The following is an 18505-nucleotide window of genomic DNA, read 5'->3' as shown; positions in this document are numbered from 1 at the left end:
TGACACCTGCCAGAATAGCTGCCATCAATAAATCAACAAACAAGTGCTGGTGAGGGTGTGGGGAAAAGGAAATCCTAGTGTACTGCTGGTGGGAATGCAGACTGGTGCAAACACTATGGAAAACAGTATCATTTCCTCAAAAAATTTCAAATGGCCCTGGCCAGTGTGGCTCAGTTGGTTGGAGCATCATCCTATACATGGAAAGTCACAGGTTTGATTCCTGGTCAGGGCACATACCCAAGTTGCAGATTCAATCCTAGTTGGGATGTATGCTGAAGGCATGATATTTCTCTCTCACATTAATGTCTCCCCCCCCCCTTCTCTCTCTCCCTTACTCCCTCTCCCTTCCTCTCTCTCACAAATCAATAAAGACATATCCTTGGGTAAGGTTTTATTTTTTATTATAAATGGAACTTCCTTTTGACTCAGTAATCCCACTTCTGGGAATATATCCTAAGAACCACAAAACACCAATTTGAAAGAATATATGCACCCCTATGTTTATAGCAGCATTATTTATAATAGCCAAGATCTGGAAACAGCCCAAGTGACCAGTACATGAGTGGATAAAAGAGCTGTGATACATTTACACAATGGAATGCTACTCAGTCACAAAAAAGAAGGAAATCATACCTTTTGCAACAGCATGGATGGACTCGGAGATTATCATGTTATGTGAAATAAGCCAGACAAAAACAAATACTATATGATCTCACTTATATGTGAATTCTAATGAACAAAATAAACTGATGAATGAAATAGAACCAGAGGCATGAATATAGGGAACAGACTGATAGAGGTCAGAGGGGAGGGGGATGGAGTACTGGATGAAAGAAGGTGAAGAGATTAGCCAAAAAACATATATGCATAACCCACAGACACAGACTGTAGTAAAGTGATAGCCAGAGGAAAGAGGGGGTGGGGAGTGGGTGAGATGGGCAAATGTTGGGGAAATGGGACATCTATTATAATGTCAACAATGAAAATGATACTGTTGCAATTAACTTGAACAAAGGGAAGGCCAAATATTATAGGCATGTCATTTGGGCAGCTTTGCCAGGAAGCTGCAGTTCAACACCCCTGGGAGCCACCAGCCTATTCCCTGCAAATTGCTAGGGGAATAAGGATGAACAGGAAGGAGAATACATGCATGCCCAGTAAAGTTGGGGTGACATAGGGAAGGTGCTATTGTCAGTCACACCTGGAAATGGGTCATTGACCAGAATGAATGAGGCCACTGTAAATGCATGAAATGTGAGATATTTAATCCCCTAAACAAAGAAATTTGCTCTCTTGGCTTCTCTTGGTTCTTCTGATGTTCTTGGGACTCTTGTTGTTCAGGGCGCATTCTCCTGCCTTTGCCACATGGCCCATGGCCCCCCACACACAATGGACTGATGGACTGCAACTAGCCTGATGTTGAACTGGACCCAGTTGCAACATGGAATGGACACTCTGGACACTGGCTTTGCTTCTAGCTCTCCTATAACCCTAGCTATACACTTCTTCTATGACTGGACTGAGAGAAATGGGACTTTGGAAACCCAGGGATGAAATTCCACACAAATAAAAATCACTAATTCTTCTGTGCAAGTCTCAGAAAATTCTTTTTCTCGAGGTATCATAAAGACCCTACCCCCAGCACCCAGTGAGGAAGAGGACACCCCAATTTCTCCAATAACAGAAATAAAGTTTTAAAAAATAAACCAACTAACTGATATTTAAGAAGAGAGAAATTTACTAGCTAATATTCAACCAAAATCTTTACATAAAGTGGGTAGGATTTTTATATGAATGTTATGATTTACAAAGTACATCAATTATACCCTCTGCTTTTTTAAAATATGCTTTTTATTGGTTTTAGAGAGAAAGAAAGGGAGAGGGAGAGAGAAATAGAAACATCGATGACAGAGAAACATCAACATCAACCAGCTGCCTCCTGCACGCTCCCTGCTGGGACTTGAGCCACAACTTCGGCTTGTGCCCTGACCAGGAATTGAACCGGTGACCTTGGTGCATAGGACAATGCTCAATCACTGAGCCACACCAGCAGGGCCAACTATACCCTCTTCTAACTGGATCAACATTATCTTGATGCAGTATCTGCTTGATTTTTATAGTAAAATCAAGTCAAAATAAACTGATCTAGAATAAGAATTCATTTAAAAATATATAACTGGAAGTAAAATCAACAAAGTTAACTTAAGAATGAAGCAAGGCTTCTTTCTCCCAGCTGCCTGCTGATTACGAGGCCCAAGTGAGGTTAATTACAATGGCAAAAACTCACCAGATGAGCTCACTTGCTAATGTTAAAAAAAGTTTACAGCTGAAAGCTATGGCTTGGCATTCCACTGAGTTGTGTTGTTACACGGAGACCTTTATCAAGAGGGCACAAAATAAGCAACTTGATTCCCTGACCATCCTGGCTGTAAACCAAACATGTCATTGTATTAAGTGATTACTGTGACAGTGGACATTAACACTGCCCCTCATAAAGAAACACCACCCTGGTATTTATAAATACCAACCTCATTACACATTTTTTTCTGTTTTTATATGTGGTAAGATCCACATCATATAAGCTTTATTTCAATTACCTATATTAAATCAACTTTGCAGCAGCCAAGCTGATGCCGTTGTAATTAGCTAATTATTAATAATAGGAAAGGAGCAAAGGGAAGGCCAGATAGCATAGGCATGTCATTTGGGCAGCTTCACCAGGAAGCTACAACTTTATACTCCCCAGCTTCTAACAGAGGGGTGATGGACACATGCCCTGTAAAGTTGGGGGCACTAGTGAGGTATTTGCTGTCAATCACACCTGGGGACAGAGTTGGTTGGCCAGAATGGGCGTGGCCACTGCAAGCTTAAGGACTCAGCCCCCAGCCCTCAGCGGGGGAGGGGGAGGCCCACTTTGCCCAATATCAAAGCCACTACTAAAAATTAGATTTATTAGTTTTTCTCCCTCTCTCCCACAAGGCGTAAGTGTCGTGAGCTCCTTGTGTGAGACCACATCTGGCAGGCTCACCACTGCACCCCAGTGCCTAGCTCGTGCTTGCACACAGCAGTCTGGGGAATGCTAATAAATGTGGCCTGGTAAGAACAGTAGCCATACTTGACTTGTGTCTACCTTAAAGGCTACGTATTCAATTTAAGACTTTGGGTATCAGTCTGTGAAAGCTATACTGGCCAAAAGGAATTTAAAGTTTAGCCAGAGTAAGCTAACACTAAACTAAACTAGGAAAGCAAGCACATAAATGTAAAGCACATGGATGGGAATGGGTCTGGAAAGTCATGGGGTCAAAGAAATAGGAGGTTTCTAGGACTATCACCTCTAAAAATGTCAATCATTGTCAAAAGGAAAAACTACAGTTGTTGAAGCCTAGACCCTGAGGACAAGTGGCTGACTTGCCATAAAGAGAACTGGGACTCTGGACTCCTTCTGTATTAAAATCTTATTTCCAGTCAAAGGTAGGGCTTTCTAGGCAGACATGGTTCAAGTCCCAGCCCTAACCGCTCAGCTCTGTGTATTAAGTTTCTTCATCTCTCTAAACCTCTATCTTTTATTATCTACTCTCCAGCAGTGTTACAAAGATTTAATTAGATAATGTAGAAACACTTCACACAACCTAGAACAAATACTCAATTATTATTCATTTATTAAGCACAGACATAATACATATGCCAGTACCATAGGTAAGTCCTGGATTTCAAAGATGAATTCCAGACTGCCTCTGACTTCAAGGAGCCCACTAACTGCAGCCCCAATATGAGCTTCTGTTTCGTGAGCATGAAAATACTCCTAGCCCACTCCAGGGAGTGAACACTCTGGTTATCAACCAGCAGCTGTCACCTGACCCCAGAGGAGCCGTGGGGAGCCAGCAGAGCCCATGGGTTTGTCCTGGACTTCCTTTGGCTTGGAAAGTCCAGAAGTCTCTGGCGGTTTGTTCCCCAGCCCCAAGTGGTGACGCGTGGAGAAAATGTTTTGGATTTTAAGGCAAAGTTAACTGTTTCATAATAGGATTGTTTATCTACTTTCTCCTTTATCCACTGCTTCTAACCTGAGCTGCAATAAGAGTCACCCCAGGAGCTTTTTTTTTATCCTCACCTGAGGACATTTTTGCATTTATCTTCAGATAGAGCAGGAGGGAGGGAGGGAGGAAGAGAGAGAGAGAGAAATATTGACACCCACCCACACGACCCCCACTGGGGCCGGAGATAAACTGCAACCGAAGGACGTGCCCTTAGAGGACTCCGAACCTGGGACTCTCCAGTCCACGGGCCGACGCTCTAACCGCTGAGCCAAACCGGCCAGGGCACTGGAGGAGCTTTTAAACCATAAACTTCCCTGTCCCCAGCCCCCAATTGAATCAGAAACTGGGGGGGGGGGGGGAACATGAATGTAAGGGAGAAACATCAATTGGTTGCCTCCCATATGTGCCCCCACTGTGGATTGAAACCCACAACCTAGGCATGTGACCTGACCAGCACCATTTCAGTGTATAGGACGATGCTTCAACCAAGCCACGCTGGCCAGAGGTACAAGGTCATTAAATGCAGAGTCTTCCTCAGGGTCTGTCTGGAGGTTAGGATGAGGTCATGCATCTAAGTGTTGATTAATGCTGCCCACTAGAGAAGAAATGTTTACCACAGGGAGCTACGAGCTCTGAGTGACACTGTGCCTGAGTTCATATTCCACAGCACCAGGAACTCACTGAGCCTCAGTTTCCTCACCTATCAAAGGGGGGTGATAATAGTTCCTACCTAGAGAGTTATTGTAAGAATTCAATGAATACATAACACCCAATAGGGAGAGTTATATAAGTGAGAGCAACTGGCTGGCCTATAGAAAGCTTTCAGACAATGTCATCATTATCATCATGGTTATGCTGAAACCTAACAACCTGAGCCTCCCTGAAGGCAGGTGGGAGAGAGGCCGGAGTGGGTGGATGGGAGGCACGGGGATCCAGGCACCTGGCTGGAGCATTCCATCCCTGGCTGCAGCCCCTTTCTTGAGGAGGTGAGTGATCTGGAGGTAGGGCCCATGCTGGATGATGATCAGGCCTAATCCCAGGCTGCCCACAGTGAGTTGGGTCTGCTGAGTTTTGCTCAAGTTGTGCACTGATGACTTGACCGTGAAGCCGCTTTCTGATAAAAAGAGGGAAATGTGTTTTAGACCTTCACCCAGACAGCAGCTGACAGTTGTCACCGGGGCTCTAAAGCAGACCGCTGGGGCCGTTAACCTCTCCATTCCTCAGTTTCCTCTTCAGTAAAGTAAGGATAATAAAAGTGTCCACCTCAGAGGGTTGTAAAGAGAATTAAATAAGACAATGAAAGCTTTTGCACAGTGCTTAGCACATTGTGAATGTTTAATTAACATGAGTTACTATCCATTCACTTAACAAATATTGATTGACTCTGAAGTGTGTCTTGTCCTCATGGATCTTCCCATCTAGTGGAGGACACAGATCCATTAGTCATGTAAACAGGTGATGAATAACAAACAGCCGTAACAGATGCTGTGAAGGAAAAGTGTGGACAGTGCCCCAGTAGGTCAAGGTCTCCCGTGGGAAGGCAGGCCAGGCTTCACAGAGGAGGTGAAATTTGAATTGAGATTGAAAGGATTAACGGAGTATTTAGGCAAAGGAGGTGGAAGGGAGCAAACTGGATCAAAGTTTGGGGACAGGAAAGAGCACAGAGTAGGGCAGGCCAGAGGAGCACGGGCAGAGCACCTGCCGCCCGCAGGGTTGGTTACCTAACTGGGGGAGCTGAAGTGATCTACGCAGGACATAGTAAGCATTGCATTTCTTTTTTTGTTTTTTAAGAAGAACCCTCTGCTGTGGAGCATGGATTATGGGCACCAGAGTGGACGTAGGAAATGGGATCACTGCAATGACCCAAGCATGCTACAGCAATGACAGTGGAAAGGCACAGTGGGAAACCAGCATTTGCAAGGAGAACCTGGGCAGTGGGTGGTGGGAGGTGTTGAAATATGTTTTCTACAGAACTCAGCCTCACAAGAAAAGTTTCAAAGACTGCAGAATGAATTAAAACAAGTTATTCTTCCCAAGAGGAAGCTTTGGGGAGACTCAACTTCAGTGCACAGGAGCTTCTGGTGAAATTTGTTTTCTGCACACTTTTCCAGCATTTCACACACACACACACCCCACTTTTCCTTAAGGACAAGTGACACACTGCTCCTCACCAAGCCTTTGCCAAACTCATGTGACTGGTGTTTGGGGAGCCGGGAGACCTCCCACTACTGAGGAAGGGGCTTCCCTCTTTCCCCCACCCCAACTGTGGGGGGGCTGGCAGGGTTCAGGTGTTTCTGCCAAGCAGGTGTCCTTGCCCATCTCCAATCTTTCCACAAAACACAGCAACCTAGGGTCAAGGAGTACCCACTTCAAAGACTTCAAGATGGGGGAGGAGGACCTTGAGCGGGCTGTCCCCTCCTGGAGCCTGGTTCCTGAGCACACAGAGACGTGGCCTCTCAGGCAGGACGTGACCGCCCACTTCAGCTTGCACATCCGTGCGCTTGTGATACACTCTCCTGTCTCAAAGGGCAGAAGAGCTCGTGACAGCAGCCAGACTCAAAGGACACCGTGCTGTATGACCCCGCGTTCATGACATGCTCCGTGGAAAGGGCAAAGCTACACAGAAACAGACCAGGAGCTGGAGTGGGGGAAAGGAGGGGCACCAGGCGCAGCCTTTCGGCTGCCTGGTGGTTACACGTGGGTATGCGATTGTCAAAACTCACAGACTCGTACTCTGCGGGGGGGCTCTGTGTGTAAACATAGTCTGGTAAACAAAGATGGCGAGAAGCCAAGAAGCCGGCGGTCCCATCTTACAGGGGAGGAAAGGGAGGAAGATCTGGTCAACCCTCTCCCTGCTCGCGTCACCTCTGCTTTGAGAGACGTCCTCCATGGCCCCAGGAGGGCAGGCCAGCAGGAGGGCCGTCAGGAGCCGGAGCGGGAGCCCAAGTCGGTCCAACTCCCAACGGCCTCGAACGCTGGGGGAGCGGGAGCCGGCGTGCTGCACGTGCTCCGACGCGGCGGACCCGCACACCGGCTCCTCGGCTGGCTCCCAGGGCCGCGGGACCACAGCGCCCCGAAGGTGGACAGCGGCGCTGTCACCACGAGGCCTCAGTGGACCCTGGAAAAGGGAGTGTGGACATTTTGGTGGAGAAAAATAATACTCCTGCAGGGATTAGCACAGTGCCGCTCACAGTGGGTTCGCCCCCCTTCCTGGAAGCCACAGACAAGGGGACAGGTGGAGGACGCTCGGGAGGGTCTCAAGGATGTCAATGTTCACAGAGGGCCATCGACCCAGCAAGCACAGATTCCTTCTGCCTCCCAATAATGGCATTTTTAAATACGGTCACATCAACAATTCCAACTGCACTTTTTTCATGGATATTTTGAATGAGAAAAAGCCAATGAGTCACGGTTTGGAGAGGAATTAATTCTTTCTATTTTGCCAAAAGAACCCTCCCTCCCACAGAGGTTCACTCCTTCCAGAAGCCTGCTCTAGTTTCTGCTGGCGCTGGGGACACAACAACCAGCAGGACAAACAAGGGCTCTACTACCTCTTGGAACTGAAATTTAAAAAACAGATGGAGTGGGCAGCTTTGGGAAGATATAAATGATTAAAACTAAATTCTAGAAGAAAGAGAAAACAATAGAATGAGGTAACTCCTGTTGCTCTCCCCACCTTGACCAGACAGAGGGGAGCATCTTGCACGCCTGCCTTCAACAGTGTGATGGAGCTCCTGGCAAGGTGTCAGGCACTGTGCAGAAACAGCCAAACCCGGGCAGCTCCAGCTCATTCAGCTGTTTCTGTGGCTCTACCCAGACAATAACCAGGGCCGATTTCTTGTTGGATAAGTTCTGTGTTGCAAAGGCTGGTACAAATGGAAGTGAACAGTCGTCCAGTTCCTCACTACTCCCAACCTCTAGAAGTCTCCTGCAGGTGGTTTCTTGTGATGGACAGCCTGTTTCCTCCTCCAACCCACCTGGCAAACATCTGTCCAGATGCCAGATTAATTCTACCACAAAACACACCGGTTCTCTCCATTTTCCTATCAGTAGGGGAATGGTGAGCATTGGTGGGAAGGAGGCACGGCAGCATTTAAGGTTCCGAGGGGAGCACCTCCCGGTGGGGCACAGGGGCTCCACCTTTCTCCTCCAAACCAGGCTGAAAAGGCTTCCAAGGGGATACCAAGATCACATTGTTGGAATTACCCAATACAAACTGTCATGGATGCTGTGCTGTCCAGATCCCCCTTCAGGACTGAAGGACCCCCCCCCCCCACCTCCCCACTGCTGCTAACCGAACAAAGAGAGCTTCTGGCCCAAGTTCTTACCTTCCCAGATCAGCCAGCAACCAGTGTCTGGTCAGTGCAGGGTAAACACTTGCCCTCTCCGCCCAACTCAAACAACTCTGGAGGGCCACCTCAGCTTCAGAGTGCCCCGAGGTCCACCTGTGCCTGCAATGTAACATGACTTTTCTTTCTGCCCAGCCCTCTTCCTGTTCTCCTCGCACAGGTGTGGGTCCCAAGCACAGTTCCCAGTAAACTCCCTGCAAGTCAGTGTGTTTCCGAGAACCCACCTGCACCAGCAGTTGGGGTGGTCTGAAAGAGTAGCTGCCACCATGGGATTTGGGAGCTGGGTGACTGACTGCCCAATAACAATGAGGACCCCATGCACAGTAGACAGGGAAGCATTCGGATGGTTAATTCTTCACCGGTAATAAAGTGAATGGTTCGGCACCCACACAATCCACGTGGGTGTCTCTATGTACTCCCTTGCCCTATTTTGACAGTAAGTGGACCAATACAGCAGCCACAGCCTGAGAAGTACAAGCAGGGGCTCAAACTCCTCAGGGATGGCCTAGGCCCCCCACCACGTAAGCCACCTAGGCCATCAGGAGCGCTGGCAGAGGGTCTGAGCAATCAAGGGTGAAAGGAGAGGGGAAGGAACATCAGTGTCAGTCCTGCATGAGGTGAGCTGCAGCAGCAGTGGGAGCTCCAGTGTGTTCCACTCACCTTCCTTGTCAGTTCCTATAGGAAAGGACACCCACCAGGGTCATAGAGGTGCTGCGGTAGGAACTGAAAAGAAGTGTAGCACTGTGGGTGCACTGTTGCAAATGCTAGTGTGTCACCTAGTCCCTTCAGGGCTGAAGCACCTCTTCTCCAGCCTCTGGGATGGTAGTAGGTAGGTTGGCAATCTCAGCTGCCAGCCCTCTCAAGGAATTGTCCTTGGCTGGGAGCCACCTTACCCAAGGTCATGCCCCATTCCTGGGGTAGCTAGCACCCAGTGACTGGTCCATGCAGACATACAAAGGCTTGGCCCCTCTACCCCAGCTAACAACCCCAAATAGCCATCCAGCTTCAGAGCTCCCCAAGGGGCCTGCCAGAGTGCCATGTGACTGCACCATTGCGACTGCTTCCCCCGCTCAATCCTGCTTGCTTCCCTTCCTTCCCCCACAGGAGTTGATCCCAGAACACTCCCTAAGAAACTTCGTGCACATGAATCGATCATGTCTTATTTCAGAATTGGCTCTAATGAAAGCCAATCGGTGTGACCAGGAGAGCCTTGAGCCCAAGGCACACACTGTTAACTTCTGGACGAGGCTCTTTTGTTTTTAATCCAGGAAACCCTAGGTGCACAGGTGTGGTATATCCAGCACACCCTTGGCCCGCATGGTCAACTTCAACCTCAGGGAGGCAGTATGTTCTTCAGCCTGTCAGGCCAGAGACTCCTTAAGCAGTGGTTCTTGATCTTCCTAATGCTGCGGCCCTTTAATACAGTTCTTCATGTTGTGGTGACCCCTAACCATAAAATTATTTTTGTTGCTACTTCATAACTGTAATTTTGCTACTGTTATGTCTTAGGTGACCCCTGTGAAAGGGTCGTTCGACCCCCAAACGGGTCGCGACCCATAGGTTGAGAACCGCTGTCTTAAAGAGAAGAGTGATTGCACAGTCCCCTCCGCAGCTTTCTCACAGGTACCATCTGGATTCAGCTTCTGCTGGGCCCAGGCCTACTATCCATCATGATAAAGCATGTATGTTCACAGCCTTTTAACAGGACAGAATGGCTATTCATGACTTCAGGCTGCTAGCACAACTCTCTCCTGGGGCCTTCTATGTTCTTCTGGGTCCCCAAGTACTTTCTGCTTAAGGAGCCTCATGGTTCATCCTCCCTGAAAAGTCCCAGCTGCTTTGCTTAGGGGTAAGAGGAAGATAAGGTTCTATCACTGAAGCAGAGTGCCTGACTCTTGTAGGTCAGATGGAGGAAAGAGACCCAGAGAGGTGACATGGCTTTCCCAAGTTCAAGTCAGTAGCAGGGGTGGGACTAGAATATAGTTCTGTATTCTTTTTACTCTGTCATACCACCTCTCCCTAACCCCTATGATTTGCCTCAACTAAAATCTAGGCTATGACATACAGAATGGAACCGATCTGCCCATCAATCTCAGAGACACTTAGGACTTTGAAACACCAGGTACTGGGAGGCAAGAGAGATGTGGGGCTGAAAATAGGACTAATGGGAAATCTGTCAATACAGTATTTGGTCCCTGCCCCTGCCACTGTGCCCCACCCCACTGTCTCTAGTGACCTAAAGCCATTTATCTGGTAAAAAAAAAAATGTTTAAAATTTTTAAGCTCCATACTAGTCTTTACACTTTAATCTTAAATCCAGAACTTTTTGTGGAGAGGCAGAGGCAGGAGAGCTTGAGTCGTGTCGGGCGGGAAGAATTTATACTTGTATTGTTTTAAACACAAGAATAAAGTCATTATCATTCCACTCAGTTGGAGTTTGAATAGGCAAACTGTTCCAAAATTTCACCCTGGGATTCTCATCAACTTCCCAGTGGTGAACATCAGTGGACATTATTTGAGAATTCAGAACTGTTAGTTGGAGTTTCTTCTATTAATGGGCAACAGAAACACCAGACAATAAGCCAAGAATATGATTCCATCAAACTTCTCTAGTACTTAAAAATAAAGTGGTATGTGTATCTGAATTCCTGGAATATATGTTAGCTTGTGCCCATTTCTGTGGCAGTGGAAAAATAAATGGTATAATTTTTTTAAAATCCTTCCCCTTAAGAGACTAATGTTTGAACAGGAATGTCTCTATTTTTTGTTGGTCTGTTAATCCTCACCTGAGGATAGTTTTCCCATTGATTTTTTTTTTTTTTTTTTAAGAGTGGGAGGGAGGGAGGGGGAGAGAAAAACATCCCGGGGAGCGCTGGGTACTGGGGCTGACGCTCTAACCACTGAACCGCACCTACCAGAGCTGAACAGATGTTTCTGTAGACTAGGAATCAAATCACTCCTTACTCAGTCTATGTGGTAACACTGATAACTCTGTGCATTTAAGCAAGGTTGTTGGATTTGGTGGAATTTTAAATGTGCTGAGTTTTGTGGACATGTAGGCATTCCAAAAACAGAGACAAATGTCACTCTTCTAGGACTTTCCAGAGATAAGCTAGGTGGCATTCAGGAGAAAGGGTCTCATCTGGGTGCTGTAATGGAGACCATCTGGGAAGAAAGAGCTGGATCCAAAGTCAGGGTTCATGGTGATTTGGTCCATGAGCCATGAAAGAAAAGGAAACCTCCACTAGATCGCAAAACTATAGAATGATAGACCGCCTGTATTGCTAACAAATTATGCCAATGTCGTCTTTTGTTGTTGTTCTGGTTATCCATCCAACCTAAGCCTCTCTTTGGGCCCCAAGTAGTAACAAGTATCACCAAACCCTGGTTACTCAGGCCAAAAATTTAGGGGTCATTCCTGAGTCCTCTCTTTCCACCTCATTATCAGCTAGTCCCTTGGTTCCCTCTACCTACAAAACATCCAAATTGTCCATTTTTTTCCACCTTCACTACCCTCACCCAGCCAAAGCAACATTTCTCTCTCCTGGACTACTGGGTCTACTCACTGATATCCCTGCTTTCATTCTTGCCCTTCCCCTCGATAGTCTACACTACCTACAGACTAAATAAAATCTTCTCACCCCCCTGCTGAAAACCTTCCAGTGCCTTCCCGTTGCACTTAGAATAAAATCCAGTCTTCATCATGACTCCCAAGCGCCACATCCGTCCTCTGCGCACCTCTGGCTGTCACGCACGGCTCCCAGCCGCCGGCCCCTCCGCGGCCCCAGGACAGCCGACGTCTTCCTCGCGCTCCCCGGCGCCCGGTGCACCTGCGTGTCCGTCTGTCCCGAGAGGTCCTGCCCAGATCGTCCTAGGTCAGGGCTTCAGGACCGCGGCGGTCTGTGTCCCCTGCATCTGGACGAGCCCAACTCAACTCACAGATCAACACCTGGAAGTATCTTTAAAGACAAGGTTTTAACGTGTCTGTCTCTTCCCCAGTAGGACGTCAGCTTCAAACGAGCGAGACCTGGTCTCCCACGCGCTGCGGCGCCAGGCGCTCGGCAGGGGCCGCTGGTCCGGGACGACCCGGGCAGTCCCGAGCTGACGGGCACGGGAGGGCGACGACGAGGCCGGGCTGTGGCCCCCTCCGCCCACCGGTCTCAGGCCAAGGACTGGGGGCATTCTCATGCCCGAAGGTCACGAACGACGAGAGCAACGTTATTATTACCGGCACAAAAGCGTGGCCTGCCGGGAGAGACCCGCGGCCCGGGGAGGTCGGGAAGAGGCCGGCACCGGCGCCAGGCAGGACCGGAGTCCCGGGGACGCGGCGGGATCCACGTCGCGGCTTCGCTTCCGGGTGAGGGGCAGGCGCGCCGAGCACTTCCGGGGCGGGCGGCGGATCCGGCTGTGCGGGCCGCGCCGCGGCTGCTGGTCCCGAGCGCGCGGGCGGCGCGAGCGGCGCGGGGCCGAGGGCGCTCGAGGCGGCGGCGCGGGGACTCCGGGCCCCGGCGGCGGCCTATGGGGCGCGAGGCGTGAGGCCGCGGTCTGCCCGGGGCTCGGGGGGTGGGGGGAGCGGGGCGGGGAGATGGATAAACTGACCATCATCTCAGGATGTCTCTTTCTCGCCGCCGATATCTTCGCCATCGCCAGCATCGCCAACCCCGACTGGATCAACACCGGGGAGTCCGCAGGTGAGCGGCGGGCGCGCGGGTCGGGTCGGGGGGAAGGAGGGGCCCGGTGAGGAAAAGTGGCCGAGAGGCGAGACCTGGGCTGGCGGGTCCCGGACCAGGATGCAGGGCGAGGGGAGACAGCCACCGACCTGAGGGGTCGCGGGGGGACCAGCTTCGTCTCGGATTAAAAAAAAAAAAAAAGGTCCCGTTGGGAAACGGGAAGAAAGCGATTTGGAGGAAACTGAGGCACCGGCGAAGCAGGCGGGAGGCTGGGGCCGGAGCGAGGCTGCTTGTGCGCGAGGAGCCGGAGGAGGCTGCGGCGGGAGGTGGCGAGGGAGGCAGGGTCACGGGCGCGCGGGCGGGGGGAGTGCTGGCAGGACCCCCTCTCCGCGCCCCTGCCCAGCCCCTGCCCACTTGGCAGCGTTGGAGACGCATGTGGCTTCCGATTTCACTTTGAAGCCTCTGTGATTATAATTTGGCTTTATTTTAGGCCCGGGAGCTATAAACCTACTAATAATAAACTTCATTTTATGAAGCATCTTTCATTCCAGCGCATCACAAAACGCTTTAGAGATCTTAATAGTGTTACAAAATCAAAGAACACACCCGAGTGGCAGCAGCTCAGCTGCAGTAGCAGTGCCTGCTGTTACCCGGGGAGCTGTCCGCCCAGGGGCAGGGGTGCTGGCTGGACAGAGGTGCATCTTCCTGAAGGAAGGCTATCCAGGTCAACGCCCGCGCAGTTTTCTAACTGCTTGTTCGGTGCAGGCGAAGGCAGTATTGGGTGTTGGGAATGTCAAGCTTCCTCCGTGAATAATTTGTTATAAAAATGTATCACTATGCTGTCAAACTTCTACTTCAGTTATTACTTACGTTCTGTATTTATCCTGCAGTATTTTTAGCTCTTAAAAAGACTGTAGCTGGACATTTGTTGCTTCCTGCTCCCGCCCTTTTCTCTCTCATCTAGACCTAGTAACATAAAATTATGCTGTCAGATTTACTAGTTATTAAAATAACACTCTAACCCGGCGGATGTGGCTCACTGGTTGAGCGTCGACCCTGCACCAAGAGGTCACTGGTTAGATTCCCAGTCAGGGCACATGCCCAGGTTGTGGGCCTGATCCCCAGTGGAGGGCATGCAGGAGGTGACCAATCGATGTTCTCTTTCATTGATGTTTCTATCTCTTTCCCTCTCCCTTCCTCTTTCTCTAAAATCAATAAAGAAAACATTTTTTATATAACACTCTAAAAAACTCTGCTCCTCTTCTTGCCTATACAGTTTTAGTAGCACTCTTAATTGTAAAGCATAGTGTATATTATTATGTGAGGTGACAGAGGTGTTAGCTAATGCTATGGTGGCAATCCTATTGCACTAGATAAATGTGTAAAATCAACACATTGTACACCTTAAACATACACAATGTTATATGTCGATTTTTTAAAAATTGTAAAGCATATAAAGTATCACAATGGTTTAGAATTTGATGAAGCTGTGGTCTTTATTTCTGAAAATGTTGACAATGTCAGCATTACTAGTTTGTACAGTTATATGGGTGACATCCAGTTCATGACCTGTACTTGTTTTTATCCTAATTGTATATGCAGTGACTCCTTTTATGACACTTTCTTTGGAGCTTTAGTTACTTAAGGGCAAAGAGGTTTCAATGTCTTAGCAGAAAGGTCCTTGCAAGGAGCTTCCAGGTGGAATTCCACTGTATAAAAGAGACTAAATAATCCATGGGAAAGCTATAGTTGAGAGAGGGAACCGTTACCTGTATGGAGGAAGAAAGAGGTAGGTAATACCATAACACTCCCTAGAAGATGGAAAAGGGCAGCATTCAAAGCACTGGGGAAGGGTATAGCTCCTCTGTTATATTCACAAGAAAGCAAGGATAGGATAAGTACAGCTCCTTCAGATTAGTAGGTTAAGTCTTCTGTTGTGAGTTGCTGTGGAGATGGGAGGGGCAGAAAATGTTTGAAGTAAGTGAATAGTTAGTTGCAGAAGGAGCATGCCAACCATGACATATAGTAGGATTGTCTAGCAGCATGATAGCCTTATAGAAGTCAGTGGTCGTGAACATACAGTGTGGTAACCCATCTGCCTGTTGACCTTCTCTAGGAGTGCTCAGCTACTTTGTACCAGTGTGTAGTGAAAGTCAATAGAAAGCTTCATTCAGGGTTGGGGTTTGCTAGCTACATGGAACAAAATGACAGTGGAGCAAAGGTGTTTAGGGTATTGGTCAGAATATCATTATATGATGGCAAATGGACTGTCAGCTGGATAGAGAATAAAAGTGAATAAAGGAAAGAGCAATGGATTAGTCATTATATGGTTAATGGAAATATATGGTTAATGAAAGAGTGGACCCAATAGAATCAAAGAACTGGCTGGGAGCGATTGATACAGCAAAGTGGAAAGGCAGGAGATTGTGGACACATGGTCCAGTGTGACAGTGGGGATGTGTGGCCGAAGTGGGGCGAAGGAGGTGATTTTTTTTTCTAACGGTTTCCCTTGCCATCTCAGGATACCCTTCAGTTAAATGTTCTGTAGCTAGACAGATGATAGTAGGAACAGTAGGAAAATTTTCAAAATTGTGACTAACCCATTATTTCTTACCTTAACAATGTCAGACAATAAGCCCCAGAACTTCAGATGAATGGGATATGTGCCTTCATTCACTCTTTTGCTCTTGCACTGTGATAAGATGCACCTGAACTTTACCTGGTGTTCAATTGAGTCTGTATGCTCCTTTTACCTGAGCAGACAAAGCTAGTCTGGAGTTTAAATAAATAAATAAATCAGTGCAGAATTACACCTTCCAAATCAATGAAACGTTTACAGGAAGTTCAAAGAAGACGTCAGAAGTGACAGGACTAACTTTATTCTAGGACCTGCACTAAAGTGACTTAACCTGGCAGCAAAAAGTTGTGTTGGTTCCCTTTGGTGCATTACATACAGTATAAAAGTTTTGATTGTGATGTTTTCACTGTGATTTTTAAATGGATAAAATGTATTTTAAAAGTAGAATTCCTGGGTCCAAAAGGTTCTGCAGAATGTAGTTGGAAAACCACTGCAGTGAACTGCTAAGGAAGAGTTTCAGGATTCAAATCCAGACTTCATCACTTTCTAGCTCTGTGACTTTTGGCAAGTTACTTAGCCTCTCTCTTTACAGTTCTTCTATAATATAGGGATAATAATAGTACCCATATCATTGGGTCATTATGATGATTAATTGTGTTAGTCCATTTAAAACAGTGCCTGACACATGTAGGTACTCAATAGAAGTTAGGTGTTGTGTTGTTGCTCTGGCCAGTGTGGCTCAGTTGGTTGGCATCGTGCACCAAAGGTTGCTGGTTAGATGCCAGGTCAGGGCACATGCCCGGGTTAGGGGCTTGATTCCCAGCAGGGGGCTGTGCAGGAGGCAGCGTATACATGGTCCACTCTCACATCAATGTTTCTCTTTCTCCTTCTCCCTTCCTCTCTCTCTCAAAATCAATCAACTATTTTTTTTTTAAGTTAGGTATTTTTGTATTGCTGTTACAGTTTATAACAGGTGTTAGAATCCCAGTTTTGAAATTAAAGCCCTGAACTTGTTCTTGGAAATAAAAAAAAATCAAGAATAACGTGGCCAGCCTTGGCGGGTTTTGCTCAGTGGTTAGAGCGTCGGCCCATGGACCAATGAGTCATGAGTTCGGTTCCAGTCAAGGGCACATACCTCAGTTGCTGTTCGTCCCCAACCCTGCTCAGGGTGGTGCAGGAGGCAGCCAGTCGATATGTCCCTCTCACTTCTGATGTTTGTCTCTCTCTCCCTCCTTCCCACTTTATCTAAAGATAAATAGAAAAATATCCTCAGGTGAGGATTAAAAAAAAGAAGAATAGTACATGCCCTGGCCAGTTTAGCTCAATGGTTAGAGTGTTGGCCTGCGGACCAGAGAGTCATTATTTCAGTTTCCGCTAAGGGCACAAACCTCAGTTGCAGTTAGTTGGGGTCGTGTGGGTGGCAACCACTCTATGTGTCTCTCACATCAATGTTTCTCTCTCTTCCTCCCTTTCTCCCTCCCGCTCTATCTGAAGATAAATGCAAAAATGTCCTCAGGTGAGGATTAAAAAAAAAAAAGAATAACATGGCCAGACTTAGCAACAAGTCACATAAATTTTCTTCTCTGTTGGCTTTGGACTTCATTCCCATACCATTCCTCCTCTCTCAATCTCTCATCTTCTTCTAGAGTCTCTGCCCCTCAGATTCTACTTGAATTATCACAAAAAGAAATGAAATATTCAAAAAATAAAAAACTGAAGAGAATCACTTTAAAAAATACCAACTAATAAACTATATACCATAAGGTTATGGGCTATGCTTCTGCTGGCAGAGATTTTAGATTATCAGAAAGTGCATTCCTTTTATATTCATCTATGGGTTGTAACATTTCCTGAGCTTGTTCTAATAGCTTCTAGATTATGCACAAACTTTTGAAGATATAATGAAATAGAAATAGATATTATGTACATGTCTGGGGAAAGAAAGTACATGGTGGGGGGCACTTTAGTAAGGACTCATAACAGTTTATATTAATGTAATAAAAAGTATAAAATAGTAGGTGAATATAATGACAATTACATAATTCTGCTATGCTGAGGTCAAATTTCTTCTGACCTCAGCATAGCATAATTCTGCTAGAACTCAACATCAGTGGCAATGTCTTTCATTTTATATAGTGCTTTATAGTTTTTGAATCAATTTTACATTGATGATTTTATTTCTTAGGCTTATTATTTTTGGCCACTGTAAAATAGTCATTTCCACGTATTTCCCACATACCAATGCTTTGCACGTGAGGTTTGGGTTCAGTGTTGCAAAAACTCACTTCAAAACCATGTGTTAGCCGTGACCTGTGTGGCTCAATTGGTTGGAGTGTACACCGAAAGGTTGTGGGTTCAATTCCTGGTCAGGGCACATATCTAGGTTGCCGGTTTGATCCCTAATCAGAGCACATACCTAGGTTGCAGGTTTGATCCCTGGTTGGAGTTCATGTGGGAAGAAGCCAATTGATGTTTCTCACATTGATGTTTCTCTTTCTCTCTCTTCCTCTCTCTGAAATTAATAAACATATATCCTCAGGTGCAGATGAAAAAAAAACCTAAAAACAACTCTTCATTGATATAATAGCTTGTATCTTACTTATGCGTAGCTTTTGTTTACTTAGTGAGGTTAAATTTTAATTAATTTGGCTAGAATATTTTCCAGATTGTAGAAATGGGAGAGAAGGAGATTTTAATTTCAGTCTTAATGTGATGTGCTTTCCAACCAGTGTGGCTCAGTGGTTGAGCATCAACCCATGCACCAATGGGTCGCCAGTTCAATTCCTGGTCAGGACACATGCCCAGGTTGTGGGCCCAGTCCGCAGTGGGGAGCATGCAGGAGACAGCCATTCAGTGTTCTCTCTCATCAGTGTT

At 47.1% G+C, this 18505-nt stretch overlaps 2 protein-coding genes across 2 annotated transcripts in view; one reads left to right on the top strand and one right to left on the bottom strand.

The window, feature by feature from the left end:
- The window catches only part of PDZD9 (PDZ domain containing 9), a 48042-nt gene extending 37851 nt beyond the window's left edge, over positions 1 to 10191 (bottom strand). The window contains exons 1-3 of the mRNA XM_036279776.1: positions 10171 to 10191; positions 6900 to 7152; positions 4975 to 5148 (exon numbers count right to left, since the gene is read on the bottom strand). Of these exons, the coding sequence (XP_036135669.1) occupies positions 4975 to 5148; positions 6900 to 7152; positions 10171 to 10191 (448 nt within the window). The remainder of the gene's footprint in view (positions 1 to 4974; positions 5149 to 6899; positions 7153 to 10170) is intronic.
- Positions 10192 to 12968: 2777 nt separating this feature from the next.
- The window catches only part of MOSMO (modulator of smoothened), a 66511-nt gene continuing 60974 nt past the window's right edge, over positions 12969 to 18505 (top strand). Inside the window, exon 1 of the mRNA XM_036280353.1 lies at positions 12969 to 13074. Within this exon, the coding sequence (XP_036136246.1) occupies positions 12969 to 13074 (106 nt within the window). The remainder of the gene's footprint in view (positions 13075 to 18505) is intronic.

This window comes from Molossus molossus, unplaced genomic scaffold, assembly GCF_014108415.1.
Source record: "Molossus molossus isolate mMolMol1 unplaced genomic scaffold, mMolMol1.p scaffold_m16_p_3, whole genome shotgun sequence".
In the NCBI taxonomy this organism is placed as follows: domain Eukaryota; kingdom Metazoa; phylum Chordata; class Mammalia; order Chiroptera; family Molossidae; genus Molossus; species Molossus molossus.
The sequence above is the reverse complement of the archived record's forward strand: the minus strand, read 5'-3'. Positions and strand labels throughout refer to the sequence as shown.